We start from the raw sequence: 15,794 nt of genomic DNA, 5'->3' as shown, positions 1-15,794 counted from the left end.
CAAGAAAAAACCAGTGATGCACAATGCAGTTGTTCACCACCCGCTGACCAAGGCCCAGCCCATCCCTGAGCAGTGATCAGCACCTCACAGCCAGCTCCACCCAGATTATTTACTGGGTATGATGTCCTGTGGTATGGAGTATTCCTTTGGCCTGTTGGGGTCAGCTGGTCTGGTTGTGTGCGCCCCCCAATTCTTGTGCAGCTCCTCTCTGGCACAATGTGGGAGGCTGGAGAGTCCTTGACTTGGGGTAAGCACAACTTAGCAACACCTGAAAGTGTTATCAACATTTTTCTCATACTAAACCCAAAACACAGCACAGTACCAGCCACTGGGAAAAAAAATAACCCTTTCCCAGCCAAAAGCAGAGCATCAGGCTTCACACCAAGTGTTTGCACATTCAGGGAAGACTAAAAAATGTATCTGAGTGTTGCTTGGGCAAGCATGTGTCCTGTCTTCTGGATTCAAGAGGTGGAATTGGTGGAGTAAATTATTGACCAGTTTTCAGGATCCAGTACCAAGCTGTCCTTGTTCTGGCAAATGGAAACATCACAATTTTCTGCAGCATCTGGTGTCTGCCAAGTTAAAGCTGGTCATGTTTTTACTGTTAGATGATACTACCATTTAGAGTGTGTCAAAAAACAGAAACAGAGGAAATGTCAGATGGAATGAAAAAGAAGAGGAAGAAAGCAGCAGGGAAAGCATAGCAAAACATAAGGGAAATATGTACATTTTGTCACATGGTTCATGTTGCCATCAGCTTTATAAGTTATTCCTTGTCTGGAATCTTGCTGTAGAGAGCAAATTATATCAACTCCATGGGGAGATATCGTTAATGTTTGTGCCTCTCCGAAGGTGAAACATTTTAAATGTGGAGGATGAAGAATAGCTGAAGAAGCCAAGATTCAGGATGTCTGGATGACTGTCAGACTGGCTAAATAATCTTTTCCTGGAAACAGGAATAATGTTTTTGTTTTGTTTTGTTGATGACACAAAATGAAGTGAAAGGCCTGGTGAATGTAGCATTACTGCCAAATACGTCATAATTGAGGAAACTGCCAAATACATCATAATTTGGGAAAATACACAAGCTTGCATGTAACTGTTAAGGCATGAATAATAGCAATACCTAGTATTCCGTGCTTATCCCCTGTTCCTGTGCTCATTATCATTTGTAAAGCTATAGCTTGGCTATAAAATGTTCATGTTTTTTTTCAGTTGTGAACTGGTTGAATAAGGTGTGAATGTGAAACTTTATTTTACTTGATTTTGGGGTGTGTGTGTTTACTTGTCCAAACACAGAATTATTCGAAGACAACCTAATCCCATGCAATTTGCTGGCTTACAGTGTAGGTACTCTGAATAATAACAGTATTGTGAAGCTAAAGTCAACAAAATTATTTTCTTCAGCATTTATAAAAAGACTTTTAAAAGAGCAGGGTAAAGCATAGCTAGGGAATGGATCCTCCCCAGATTCATACTTCCTTATATGTTGTTATACTCCATCAAAATTAATCCATTCTAGATTCTTCTGTGTGATTAACAATGGTTAGTTAACATTACAGTTGCTCTGTGGTCTTGAGATATAAAAATAAATCTGTAACAACATTACAGGCATGAGTCTGATATAGAATAATCTCATTTAATCTAGAATTATGTAAGTGTATATGGAGGGAAGGAGTAATATGGACAGATAAAATTGTCATTCCTGTGGAAGGATTAGGGCTTTATTCCCATCCTGTAGTGGTACAAAAGGTCTCATTACGAGCTACTGGATTTCACATGGCTTTATTACAACGCTATATACAATGTTTATATATATGTATATTTTATAACTGGTAATCATTGTTAGGTAGGAGATTGTATTCATTATTTTTCTACAATACTGTAGAATGAACCTGGATTCAAAATATTATAAAGTTGTTAAATAAAAGACAGGAAAATAAAAGAAGTGGAGCAAGATGGGGTTTTGATCATTAAAAAAAAAGTTCAGGTATAATGGGGCATTGTTCAGTGTCAGACTAATGACTCTCTGTGAAAGAGAGGAGAAAAAGAGAAAAATTCATCAGATATGAAGAGAAATAATTAACTGCTTTTCTTTCTGTCCTGTCTTGGTCACGGAAGCTGACATTCCAATTAGCAGCTATAGTATACAAACGAACTCTCCAGGTTTTGAAAGGAGGTTTTGTTACAGCACTATGAAATTGAGGAAAGATGCCATGATGATATTTCTGTAGAAACCAGGGAAGAATAGATGTTGCCCATACAAACTGATTCCATTCATCTAGCTGGATATCTTATTAAAATACTTCGCAGTCACAAACGATCACGATAACTGAAATGGAAGGTAGGTAGGTCCTGAAAAAGGCAATGAAGGAGAGAAAGAAGATATTTGGAAGGTGTTCTACAGCTATCAAATGAAGGGGATTATTTGATGTAAAACTGGAGTTTTTCTGAGAATACATATTTATTTTTAAATATTAAGAAGAAGTTACACCTAACTTCCCTTACCCAGCAAGGCAGACAAGCACACGTGTGACTGTAGATGCCTATGGTAGACACCATCACTGACAAGATTAAATATGGTTTAATATTAAGTGTGTATGTAAATATCTCTTGACCATTTTTGGGTCAGCAATCATAAAAATGGCATTTCAAAAGAATATTTCTTCTAATCTACAGATTTATATTGAGAGCAACTTCAAGCTTTAAAGATGAAGTGTATGCCTGCTCATATATTTGACATATAATTTAAAATTTTATAGTTGTATATTTCTAAAAGGTAGAAGAGGATGTTATTTCACTGGGGTTTCTTCAGCATTATATTCAGATTGTGGTTTCTTTTTGTGGTGTTTGTTTGTTTGTTTTGTTGTTGTTGTTGTGGGGTTTTTTGTTGTTGTTGTGGGTTTTCTTTTTTTTTTTTTTTTTTTCCTCTGCCCATAAACAAAAGCAAGAAAATATTGCACAATAAGATTTGTGGACATGCTTGAGTATTAGCAAATTATTTTCTTTAGCTGCACCTGCTTCCTCAAGGTAAGCAATTTTGCAGCTGGACAGGAGTGAAAAGGATGTCATGAACCAAAGGTGATGTGTTCTGTAAAGGAGAGAATGCTTCCCCTCAGTGAATATTTATTGTTTCATGGCTGTACATATATTTGTTTACTGCAGGATGCTATTAGGGTAAAACAGCTTGCTGGGAACTCACAGCCTATGGTTTTGATAGCAAGTGTGAACCAAATGAAACAAGTAAGTATTACGGGAATGAATTGGAAGGAGCACTTAGGAACAAAGCATACAAAATTTACTAGACAAGAGGAAGTCAGAATGTATGGTTTTAAAAGGTGAAGCTTTTTATACTGTTTACCATACAGGACATCCAACATACTTGCAGTTCTCTCTGTTTGATATTTGCTTTCTAAGGCTGGAGGAGAACTATGAGATTGCAGAAGGTGTTTGCATTCCTCGAAGTGCTCTCTACATGCATTACTTGGACTTCTGTGAGAAAAATGACACACAACCTGTTAATGCTGCCAGCTTTGGGAAGGTAAGTCTAAACTGCAGTATGACACCTTAAAATGTCACCTGGTTCAGGTGAATTTGTATTATTGAAAATAATTAAATCTTTTACCGTTGGAAGTATATTAATGAAATCTCTTGTGTATTTAAGTTACTGGACAAAGGCTAAGATTATAAGTATTTTGATGGTTGGAATAATTTCTAACCATGGCTAGGCCCCAGAGTACGTCAGTCTCCAGCCTAGCTGATGGTGACATGGTACAAAAAATTGGCAGTTAAAATTGAATTGGAAGTTGAATACAAGCCAGTGTAAATGCATCTGCATTATGAGCTGCACAAATGTGTAATTTTTAAGAACAGGATAAAATTTAAGTCTGGAGCATGTTTGTGCCATTCTTGTAAGCATGATATGGAGGTCTCAGAGTTAATGATTTTAAATGATGTGGCAAATTCACATGGTGGAGTACAATGCCTCCAGACGCGAAAGTCCAGAAAGCATCTAGCTGTTTTTGTGTGCACTGCAGGTAGAGGCTGCCAAGCTAATCCAAGCTATCTTTTCATTGTGATTCCTTGTGCTTCCCTTTCCAATCCTGCTCTAGTAAGAGCCACTCTGGTTAACTCCAGATTCACAGTGGAGATGCACTCTGAACACAGACACAACTGTGCATCATCTGGGTGTGAGCAGTAAAGCTCTACACTGGTAGCAGATGTTAATAGCTGGCTAGAAGGTTACATAAAGTTTGTATTTTGGATTTGCTGGTCAGATGATAATTTCCTCTCAGTGAAAAACAGGATGATTTTTTAAAACTGAAATTCTACCATAGAATGTGTCACAGGTCTTTAAAACCTCTAGGCTGTGAAAAAAACCAAAGTGTAGAGTTTGCCGCTGCTTTTGAAATGCTTGCAAGCATGAATCTGAAGCCCATTGTCCCGCAAGCTGTTCTCTTTTAGTGTTTGCAACATTTGTTCTATAGAAGTTCCCGGTATTTAAAGAAGGAAAAATGTTTCTAGGGTAAGTGCCTGTGTAAAGAGTAGGTGAAGGATGTATTTAATGAGGTGACATTTTCTATAGTGCATCTTTAAGCAGACAGTTTGGCAGGGAAAAGAAAATGTACCCTGTTGTAACATTACTCTGTTTGTTGTGTCTTGAAGACCTGAATAACTCAGTAGATTCTGTGTCAGGCTTCTGTTTAAGTATACTGCAGAATTGTGAATAAAGTTGTTCATTGTACATATTATTGCTACCAAGTGATAAGTATAGTGGCAACATGTAATTTAAGAACAGTGAAAATAAGAAACAGATTTCATGCAGGCTCACACATTTGGAACACGGCTCAAATTTACACAATGCTTCTTCTGCTGCTAAAAACTTCTGCTAATTGTAAGGTGTGAATATTCCAGAATTATTCCATCAGAACACAAATTTACCAGGGATTTCCCCATTTATCAGTATGTGGCCGTCTTGTTACACCGTTCAATACTTCATCCCCCGTCTCTCCTGCCTCTCATACATAGACATGTTCATTCGTAGGAGTCTCTTGACCCAGCAGGACAGGTACTATGACTTCCATCCAAAAATCACAGCATTCCAGGGTGTTTTTCATGTGCTGTGGTCCAAGTGTTTCCCTCTGTGTTGCAAAAGAATGCTGAAGGAGCGCTGCATGAAAATTTTTACATTTTTTTGTGGAGAGGAAGGAAGCCCAATGCAATCATCATGGTACTGTTTCCAACTAGTACTTTGCCATAACTTCTGAATCTGGGAACTGGCACTTCTGCACTGGTATGTCCAGGAATTTCAGACAACACGGGGGCAAATACTGAAGTGAAAGCAGTTTCTCCATCTGCAGAACCTGAACAGACCCCACTGATTCTTTCCAGCCTGTTACTGCTAACAAAATGTACTGCACAGGTATAAAGATCTGCAAGGCACATCTGCATTCTCGCAATAGCTTGCAGTCAGCTTCTCCTTTGGAGCACATACATGTATGAAGATTTAGCCAACATTTGTTATCATGTGACTTAAATACAATATTGGCAAGGTGAGTTGCCTAAATGCCTGGGAGGCAGTTGAAGCAGTGCAGTGAAATAGGTGCTGTTTAAGGTATTCTGCTCTTAGCTGCTGCAACAGAGACCCCAGACATATTTGTCCTCATTAGGAAACATCAGGAGCCCCGCAGTTGTCATCTCCTCCACAGAAAGGAGCTAGTTGTTCTATGAAATTTTAGATTGCCTTTCAGAGGCCACACTGAATTTATAATTCATCTCTGATCTTTAGTTCTGTGGGTAATGTTAAATATTAAGGCTTTTTCTTTAACAAACTCGTAGTTTTTAGAAAGAGACGTGGAGTTCAGCACATTAAAACAAACTCTAATAAGTAACAGCGTTTTCTGTTAAATTTGTAGGACGTGGACTAGACCTCAGACACTTGGAAATACTGCATTAATTATACCAAAATTGGTCTGGGAAGTAGGAAGATTAACAGAGAGACAGTAGTATGGGCTGTTTTTTGAGGAAACCAAGCTAATAGCAATTAAAGGAACAAGAAGAGCAAAGAACAGAAATACTGCATAAATAAACACCTTTTAAAAAGCAACCTGTACTTAGAATACTCTAATATGGCTATTAATGGGATGTTAATATCTTATTTCTCATGTGACAAAGGGAGCTCTAACTTTGTTAGTCAAGATTATAGTGTTTTACTCACTCATTTAACATGCAAAAATTACAGGCAGTTTTATTTATACCAGCATTTGCCAATCTGCTGTGCTACCTAGTCTGTCATTACAGTACTTTTTACTGTCTGCCGAAGACAGGACCCAGCATTCTTTTATATACTTTAACTAAACAGTGATTAGGGACAGCCCTGTAATTTGGTGGTTACAGCTCAGCATCAAGTGCAGAGTCCAGCGTTAAACTCCTGCTCTTACTGCAGACAGCCAAGCATATTATATTTTGATTTCATGCAAAAGTGAGGCAGAAAAAGTGAAGATGTCCCGTGGAACCAATGAGAAGACAGGGAGGTACAGTGAGGCAGGGCAGGTGTGTCACTGAGTTATTAACAATTACATGTTGCATATAAGAACAAGCTCTCTCACAGTGAACGTGTTCAGACTGTGAAGTAGTCTGCAGGCAGAAGGAGTGAAAGCCGTGTTGCTGGGGTCACTTAAAAAGGAAGGCAGCCTTGTGCCCCTCAGCCCTGTGCTGCAAATGCCTTGGGCTCTGCTCTGGGACCGTGGGGCTCTTGAGAGAAGTTTAAGGTGTTTGCAGCTGAAAGTTCTGCCACTGCCTGCTGCAGGGAAGGTGGTGCAGTTGTATGTTTGTTTGGGGTTTTATCTGAGTAACATGTTAACATAAAATGCTGCTGATTATTAACACGCTGTGCAAGGAATTATGGTGGATGATGACTCTGACTTCTCATTCTTACTGGGTTGCAAAAACTAAATCATTCTGAATAAGGGCCTTCATCAAATCAAAAAGCAGGAATGTTTTGAGCATTTCCAAAGCCCCCAGTAGCTATTGTGTAGGGGTGGCTGCCATAAGGCTCTCCTGGCTCTACCATTCTGCCCAGCTGTTAGATGGGTTGGCAGGTTTTTGAGCTTCTCTTTCGCTTTTATTTCCAACACTGATTTTTGTTCTTGTTTCTTTAGTGGTCCTGTACGTACACTTTTTTTTAGTCAGGACCCTCGAAGATGTAGTCTTCCTCGTCTGCAGTGATCTCCCCCACCCTCCATGTCCTCAGTTCATTGCTCTAAATTTACTGGGCAGCGCTAATTCCCCTGCCGTGCCCCGTGGCGAAACCGCTTGGCATCCTCCTGAAGCCGAGTTCTTCCCAACTCCCCTGTGCCCCCTGGAGGATAAATACTTTCCTCTTCTGCTTTCCTTTTTCCCTCTTTTCTTTCGGGGCTTTTCTGCCATGTCTTTTGACAAGTAATGACAAACTAATATTTGAAAAGGAAAACGAAGGTTGCTGGCACTTCTCAGGGTGGTTCTTCCCCCGTCTGAGGTCCTTTTACATCATTTTGGCATCTTAAAGTGGTTTAATATGGATGCATAGCCACACAGATTTTGTTGCTCCCTGACTGGGTTTGCTATAAGTGAAAATGACATTCCAGTGAATGCATTTCACTAGATAAAGGCCAAAGTCAACAACAGACTTGTAATATTGGTTAGGAAAGAACATTGTTTTGTTGTTGTTGTTGTTTTCCCAATAGTTAACTTTGCTCCAGGGAGGTGCAAGCTGTACCAGCCAGATTCCTTTTTCATCATGATGTACTGTCTCTATGCCCAGAAGTTTTGCTTGCAGGACTGTTCCTTCAAGTATGACTAGTATAAACAATATTTACAGTTTCTTGCTGTCACACTATATGATTTTAAAGTTTGAAAAGGGCAGAAAAGACCTTTATTGAACCTCGTGGATAATGACATTGTGATGCAATTGCATTCTGATTTGTCTTTGTATTGAAATGCACATATCAGGAAATTGCCTGCTGTTGTTGATAAGGAGATATTTCTCCTGAAGATGTGTTTTTTATTTCTTTACTCTCAATTTGCTCTTAAGTAGCCTCAATAGTAACTGGTATAGCAAAACCAAATTTACTCTTAGTGCTCTCTTCTGATAGATTAAAACAGCACTTGCTCTATTATGAGCAATTTCTACAACATTGAATGCAAAAATAGAACTGGGGGAAAAAATCAACGTAAATGTGAGGATGTGGTGTCTCTTTATTGCACCAAATCCGTCCGTCAGTGCTATCTGAGCAGTCCCTGGTTTTCCTTCATCCCTTTTGAACAGCTAGGATTCCTGACTGAAGAGCAGTCCCCACCAGTATGAGTTTTCTTTCCAATTCTGAATCTCCTAGGCCAAGCTCCTCTGATGAGACCATAATAACACAAGTCCTGCAGAAGCAAGCAGTCATGCTGGTGTGGGGAATGGTGATCCTGCGGTGTAGCTGGAAAGGTCTTTGCTCCCTTGGCTCTACTTAGCTGATTCTTGTATTGTTGCAGGTTGCTGACCATTGCCTTTTTCTCCTTGAGCTTGGGGAACAAGAAAACCAGTGAGGACACCTCAGTTTCTCTGGAGTGGCTTTTCCTTTCTCAGTGCCCTACAGCCCTGGTATTTTTAGTGTCTTTGCCACTTCAAGCATTTGCCTTCCAGTTAGGCCTTAAGCATGGAGTGGCCCCAGGACTGCTTTACCTCACGCCTTGTCTACACATCCCAGAGGCTGTGCTTACAGCACAGGGTCTGCCAGAGTGCAGGGATCCTGGCACTCAGCCTTTTCCCACAGATAGGCTGGGTGATGGCAGGCAGTGTGCTGGCACCAGTACAGAGCAGGGCGAGTTGTGCGGGGTTTTAGTTCTGCTTGGCTTCAGCAAGTCAGCACCAAAAGTGGCTGCAGCTCAGCTAAGGATCAGAGGCAGAGCACTCAGTGTTTGCAGCTTTGTTGGGTGCAGTAATCTGTTTGATCATGCCTTAGGCTGAATTCTATCTGGCCAGAGGGACTGCTGAAGGAAGAGATAGTTTTAAGTGGATAAATTTGAGGAGAGGTCTCGTGAGCTTCATTGCAGTGTCCAGTTCAGTTGGAGTTTCTCACAGAATGTAATCTCCATAGCAGGAAGAGTTGGGCACGGACATTAGGAAAAAGGCCAGCAGGTTTTTCTGCCTTGCTTTGCAGTATCAGTTGAGCCATATCAGTGCTAGAAACAAGTTCTTGTCCTAGAGCTAGACCATGCCCTATTCCAAAACTGAGGAAAGCAAGTGGAAAGAAATGTGTAGATTACTGAATCTTAACAGACAACAGACCTGCAGTCAAGAGTACTGAGCCTGTACATTGCAGTCTTCCCTCCTGGCCATGCAAGTGAACAAGCAAGGGGTAGAGAAGGTATAGACACAATCATACCTCTTCTCCTTTTGTTTACACAGTTTGGTGGATTTGAGAGACAGAAATGGTGTTTTGGACTACTTTGATTATGCTCTTTCCTATCAGTAAATATTTCTCAGTGCAATTTTTTTTGACCATTTCCTCAAGACTATATGAATCACCCCCAAGCCATTTTGAGCTGAAAGGAACCTCTTAAATCAGGTGTTAATAATAACACCTGTCTCAGAGCAGCATTTCGAAAAGCACTGAAGCAGATAGGGATACCCTGGAACAACCCAGCTAGAACAGTACTGAGTCAAAGCCAAAACCCCTTTCACATGTAAGACTGAGGACATCAGTATTGCTTGTGTTTCACAGCAATCAGAATAAGAAAAGCATAGCTCTGTGAGAATATAGCTATGTTTGGTATCACTGACTTCTTTGCTGCTGCCATGGCAAGGAATATTAAGACTGAAACACCACAATACAAGTTGGTAAATAAACACATATCTTCTGTACTTGACTTCATCGAAGAAAAACATGCTGTCTAGATATGGGACCTGAAACCTGAATTGAGAGAAACAGAACCAGGCCCTGTTATGAAGAATTGTTATGGGAGGAAAGAGAATTAATTCCATGGTATGTAGAATCTCTCTAGAATCTCATAGCACTAGGGAGTGCAGAGCCTGGAACCCATTTCTCATTCTGGCAGTGTGCCGTTGCTGGGTTGCAACCTAATTTGATCTTATTTCTCTACTTTGTGAAGTTCTAGAAGCAAGGCTAGAACTAGGTCAAACAGAAAGGAACAAGAGTAATGAAGGATAACATTCCTCTAGATCAGGTACACTAAAAAAATGATCATGCCTTTTGAAAAGCAGATTATTCTAGCAAAAAGTCTTCTAAAAGCCACTCCTGCCCATTGCTCCAGAGTTAATTCAGAAGTTTCTGAACTCTGGTTTCTTCCATTCTTATTTGTTTGCACGAAGATAGGCACATAAGATGCATTATAAGATTTCTTTTCCCTGATTAGTTTTGACATATCATAGATGATTTTAGATTGAATAATTGGTAAACATAGAGCTCACAGTTCGATAGTGAATGTGGTGAGGAGTGATGGGTCACAGTGTAGTGGTGAAAGCAGAATGTCTGTGTCCGTAGAGTGTTTGGAATAAGATGATCTTTAAGGTCCCTCCCAACTCAAGCCATTCTGTGATTCTGTAATTCCTCACTTTAACACTGAGCCTGGATCTGGTTTCATTGTAATGTTACAGAACAGGAGATGTGGAGAGAGAGGCAGTGGCAGAAATGACAGCTGGCAGTAATCAGGTTGAAGGAATGCACGCTTGCAGCCATTTGTGGGTAACAGAACAGCTCCTGCAGTTAGCAGTGCCTAAGGTTAACAGATTGTGCAGACTCTAATACAAACTCTTACAGAAGAATTTTTCTAGTTGTTGCCCATAAAGTTTTCTGTGTTTTACATGGATGCCCAAGTAACCCATTTCATTTTTATTGTCTTAAGAATGACCAAAAATAAAAGTAACTAGGTATTTGATTCAAGTTTATTCAGATACCTCTGCTATGTTTAAAAAGCTGAAGTGGGATAAAAATCCTGTTATCTCCCCATGTGATCTACCTGCACAGACATTCCAAAAACCATTTGGCAGGTTTATCTGCAGCAATATTAAACAAATCCTGACCTGCATATACTAGTCCCCTGAAAATGGTAAACTATCTATATGTTATTTTATAATGTAATTACTTCTTTCTTTGTCTTATGTATGCAGTAGGCACTCACCAGAAGATAAAGCAGTTCTTAATATTACTGTTTTTAATCAAGAAATGTGTAGAAGATCTGTAGGCAGAAGGCAAGATGATGTCTTAAGCAGAGTTCAGAGAAAAGAGAGGGAGAACACACTGAAGTTCAGTAACTGAGAAAGAAATTGCAGGAAGTTTTTTTTTTTTTTTTTTTTTTTTTTTTTCTGAGCTTAATGTAGTAGGAACAAAAGCTATTTCCATGTGAAATTCCTGGTCTACATCTGTTTCAAAACCAAAAAGCCAGGTAAAATAATGCCCAGCAGTCAAAACTCCCATGTAACTTAGGTGAAATTTTACTTGGAAAATGTAAAAGCTGTACCTTTTTACTCAGCAGATCTTTCAGGGCAGCTGGAATTATGGTCCCTTTGGAGAAGTGTGAGATGAAATTTTAGTTCCAATGAAGGACAATGGTAAAAGATCTGTTCACTCCAAAATTCCCCTGGATGCCACCCATGAGATCTTTTTACCACTGTTTCTGTTGAGAAGCCAGAACTGCTGTGAAAACAGGGCCTTTCCATTCAGAAAGAGCTCAGACTGCGTGGTCTGGTCTGGGTTCGTTTACTTGTGCAAACCCCACTGCAGTGATGGGAGGAAAATGATCCAACTTGGTTTTCAGATCCAAACCTAGATTTTCATGTCTGACAATTAGAACCCACTTCCTTCCCCACACAACTGTAAAATTAACACATTTTTTCTATAGGTCTTTAAAAGTTAATAAACATTAAACCAACTATGACATATATGTGCAGTGATTTTTCAGGTTGATAATGATTTAAATTTTTAAAAAAACACATACTGGGTTCTCTGCTTTTTCCACTGATTTCAGCATACGGTGAATTCCGCTTTGTCTTGCCTGATCTGACTTCTCCCCTTTCAGGGTAATCTTCCTGCCTTTACCAGTATCATTGCACAGAGATTTGCATAACCATAGCTGAATATAAACTTTTATATGAACAGAGAGTTCTTTTAGTATTTGACTTGTTTCATTTCAAACACTGACATTAATAACCATGCAAATGTGTACAAGCACCCAGGTGTAAGTATAAAATGTTATATTTTATATATGCAGTATTAGATTTAAAAGTCCTTACTTTTTTTTTTTTTTTCCAAAGCTTGGCTTGACTGTTCTCTTTGTTTTGTTTTGTTTTGTAAAGTACTGGGAAATAGTGTTTTAAGTGATGCATATTTTTGAGATACATTCTGAGGGATGTATCTCATTTCAAATGTGCTGGATTTGAAAAAGAAACAAAGAAAAGAAAAAGGGATCATCTGATCAACTGCTTCATTATTATTCTCTTTTCCTGATCACCTCTGCCCTGGTATGTAGAAATTGGCTGATTTATTTAAATCCCAGTAACTCCCACGGCATATGGTTCATAAAGTAGCATTTACAGTGTGCATTGTAACACTTCACTGCAACAAGAAAGACTTGAAAGTAATATGGTTTGATGCTGTTCCAAAAGGGAAAAAAAGAGCAAAACTATCTCTAATATTAAGTCAACTGCTGTAAGAGCAGCTTTTGGAGAGGGATGATATTCTCTGAATGACAACTGACACAAAACCCTCCCAAAAAACCAATCGAAAACCTAACACAACCAACCTTTAAAAAATCCCCCTAGTCCATCCTCAGAAAGTAGTTCTTCAACACTGCCTTTTTTCCCACAGCCTTGTAGAGCCCCCAACCCTGTCTGCAGAAAATGAAAGAGAGAGGGGTGGGATTAATGTGTAATTAAAGGGAATTTGGAAGGCTGAGATGTTGCGGAATGTTAGATCAGTAGCTGGAACAGCATGTGGTGTTCTTTAGGCAGGCTTCATTGAATCCATACAAAAAAAGAAAGAAGGGCTGCTTGCTTGTCTGCTCATTTATCAAACAGCTAGGCTGAACTTTCACAGCTCCACAAAAGTGTTTTACTGTTTGCTGAAGTTTTGCTCCAGAAATTAAAGCTGAACAACCTAGCGACTCTGAGTCTTTGCTGCATTTCTGATAACAGCCACCTTGGACACAGCCCTTGGAAACCAACACAGATCAATTTTTACATTATACTAAGGGAAGATGGTTGTACCTTTGCTAAACCCCCCCATAAAGTATTGAAAAAATGGTCAAATATGTGACACTGTAATGTCTTTATTTATATAGCACCTTTTGATCTAAATATGTGTTCCAAAGCTTTCAGTCATCAATCAGGATTAAAAATTTATCATGGTAGGAAAATGGCTAATGGAGAAAAAAAAAATCTATATTATTTAATCAATTTAAATTGACTTTATTCCTAGTTGAACAGTTATATTTCATCTTGCAGGCTTGTCTTCCTTTAATATTAGTTGGTGTTACCCCCCCAAAGAGGAAGCATTTAGCAATTTATGTAACAAATACACAATTAAAATGGAATAGAAATTTTAAAAGGAAGTAACTCGCAAGTAAATCTTCAAGGCTTTCTGCAATTTTTGTTGCATGACTGTTCTCGCAGAAAACTTCCCCTCCTACTGCAGACCCCAGTGAGAATCTGGCTCAATCCTGTGAGGTGCTGAGCATCTATTTTCCAGCAACAAGAGCAAAGCTTTTTCATCAGGATTAGCCTGGTTGATAGAGGCTCTGATGACTTAAGGCACAATCTATGTTCATTGATTTATTTCCTTAAATGCAACAGGTGCTGAAGAAATTTTCTTTTAATGTCTGCTGACACACTAGAGTTTGGATGCTCGGTGATATCCTGCTGTTTCTGAGAGCCACTTGTTTTCCATAGAGGATAAATTGATTATGAGGTATCTTTACAAATGCTAGGATGAGTTTTCCTTGGCAGAAATGCTGCCTCTGTCAAATACCAAAATCTTTTGAGAGAATCATCTTTTATAAAAATAAGGGTTTTGTGGCAGGTTTGTGAAGGTCTGTAGAGAACTTTGTTGATCCCACAAAGTAACATAAAAAAGCAGTAGACTAATTCTAATTACAGTCCTCTTTAGTTTAGAGGCAGAACTATCTTAGATTTTTAAAGAAGTACGTTGTACTCCAGTAACTTCTGAAAGTATTTAAATTAACCATTGTTAATGGAATAATAGTGACGTTTAAAGTCTCTTTCCCCTCTTTCAGTAATGGAAAAAATCAAGAGCTTTGTTTCTAGTTTCTTCTATCACATATTTTATTGACATCACAGTACAGTTTTTCTCCTTTTCTGTCCATATTAAATTGAGTGTTGGTAAATGTGCTTTTCCATTTGTCTTAATATCAGTTCTCTTTATTTGCAGATAATAAGACAACAATTTCCACAACTAACGACAAGAAGACTTGGAACCAGAGGCCAATCAAAGTAAGCAGTGTATGGTATTATCATCTCTGACAGGGCCCCATCTGGCTCTGGCTTTACTGAATGGGGAAGGAGAACAGGGAATAATTTGTGCAGCTGAGGACTTAAAAACGACTTTGATGGAAGTTCTATTGTAGTCTTTACATTATCTTATAGATTCAGCAGCGATCCTGCAAAGGCAGTCTAATGGAGCCCTTTTACTGATCTGATTAGCAATATTTTCCATATTGTTTTTCATCTCAACTCACTTTCCACAACGTAAAGGACATTCACACTCAGGAGTAAAGGAGCTACTTTTGGAGGCTGGTCAATAACAACAGGTTAGCATCACGTTTCAGGCTAGAGGACAAGAGTCAGAATGCTCTCTAGAATTTAGGTAGAAACTGAAATTGTCCACAGACCTGTATTTGACCACCATTTTTCCCATGTAATGAAATCCAACATACCTTTAGGTGATTTAAGAATTAGCTTATTGCCTTGCCCCAAAACCGGTATTTTCTGAAAACAGTTCATCCAAATTCCGGGCTGAGAAACTGATTTAGAATTAGGAATGCACCTCTTGGGGTATTTGACTTTTTCCTGTTGTTGATAAAATGTGATTCTACCAATCTATGTAGAGGATACAGTGGTGTTTTTACACATTTTTCTGCTTGTGGACTCCAAGAAATTTTTCCAGGAGAGCTTTGAATCTTTTTTTGGCAAGCATAAAACCCCTCATATAATAAAATCTGCTTTTCTTGATTAGCTTTCACAGAATACTACAGAGTAGCAAAAGCGTAGCATCTTGGATCACAACTGAAAAACTGTGGAAGAGAAAATGAAAATGTGAGATGACCTGTTTGCAAAATTTTGTTGGTAAAGCTCTTTCAAAGTAAAGCCTGAAAAGCACAATACGGCTAAATGCTGAGAATGAAATATGCTATTAGGATTGAGCTTACATACTAAAGCTAGAATGACCTGCTTTTAAAAGAAAAAAAAAAGAAACTAAGATGCTAAAAGAGATGTCATTAAAGACAGATTTACCATTCTCTTCTAGTAAGTGGTCCATGCCAAGCAGCATTTCTTTGATGGGACAAAATGTTCTTCCCCCCGGCTTGATATTTTCTTAGTTTTTATAACTAAGTTTTCTTTTTCTAGAGCAGACATATTTAAGCAGCTAATTGAAGATTTGATTTTGGGAATAGTCCCAAATGCAAATTCAGAGTTGCCATAACATCACTCATCAAAGCCACCAGAAATCTCTCAGGTGGAAATCCTGAACTAGCCCAACAGTATATTAGGAAAGGGTGATAGGACCATAATCAGA

The 15,794-nt window shown here is 38.9% G+C and overlaps 1 protein-coding gene across 8 annotated transcripts in view; it reads left to right on the top strand.

Moving 5' to 3' along the window:
* RFX4 (regulatory factor X4) overlaps positions 1–15,794 on the top strand; it is an 86,538-nt gene that overhangs the window by 28,050 nt on the left and 42,694 nt on the right. For 6 of the 8 annotated variants that reach the window (XM_058420224.1, XM_058420223.1, XM_040061966.2 and 3 more), the window contains exons 4-5: positions 3,418–3,541; positions 14,430–14,491. In XM_058420224.1, the coding sequence (XP_058276207.1) occupies positions 3,418–3,541; positions 14,430–14,491 (186 nt within the window). Of the gene's footprint in view, positions 1–3,388; positions 3,542–14,429; positions 14,492–15,794 lie in introns of all 8 variants that reach the window. The other 2 variants (XM_040061969.1, XM_040061968.2) reach the window with 1 other exon arrangement.

This window comes from Hirundo rustica, chromosome 4 (genome assembly GCF_015227805.2).
Source record: "Hirundo rustica isolate bHirRus1 chromosome 4, bHirRus1.pri.v3, whole genome shotgun sequence".
Classification (NCBI taxonomy): domain Eukaryota; kingdom Metazoa; phylum Chordata; class Aves; order Passeriformes; family Hirundinidae; genus Hirundo; species Hirundo rustica.
This window is presented reverse-complemented; position numbering and strand designations above follow the sequence as displayed.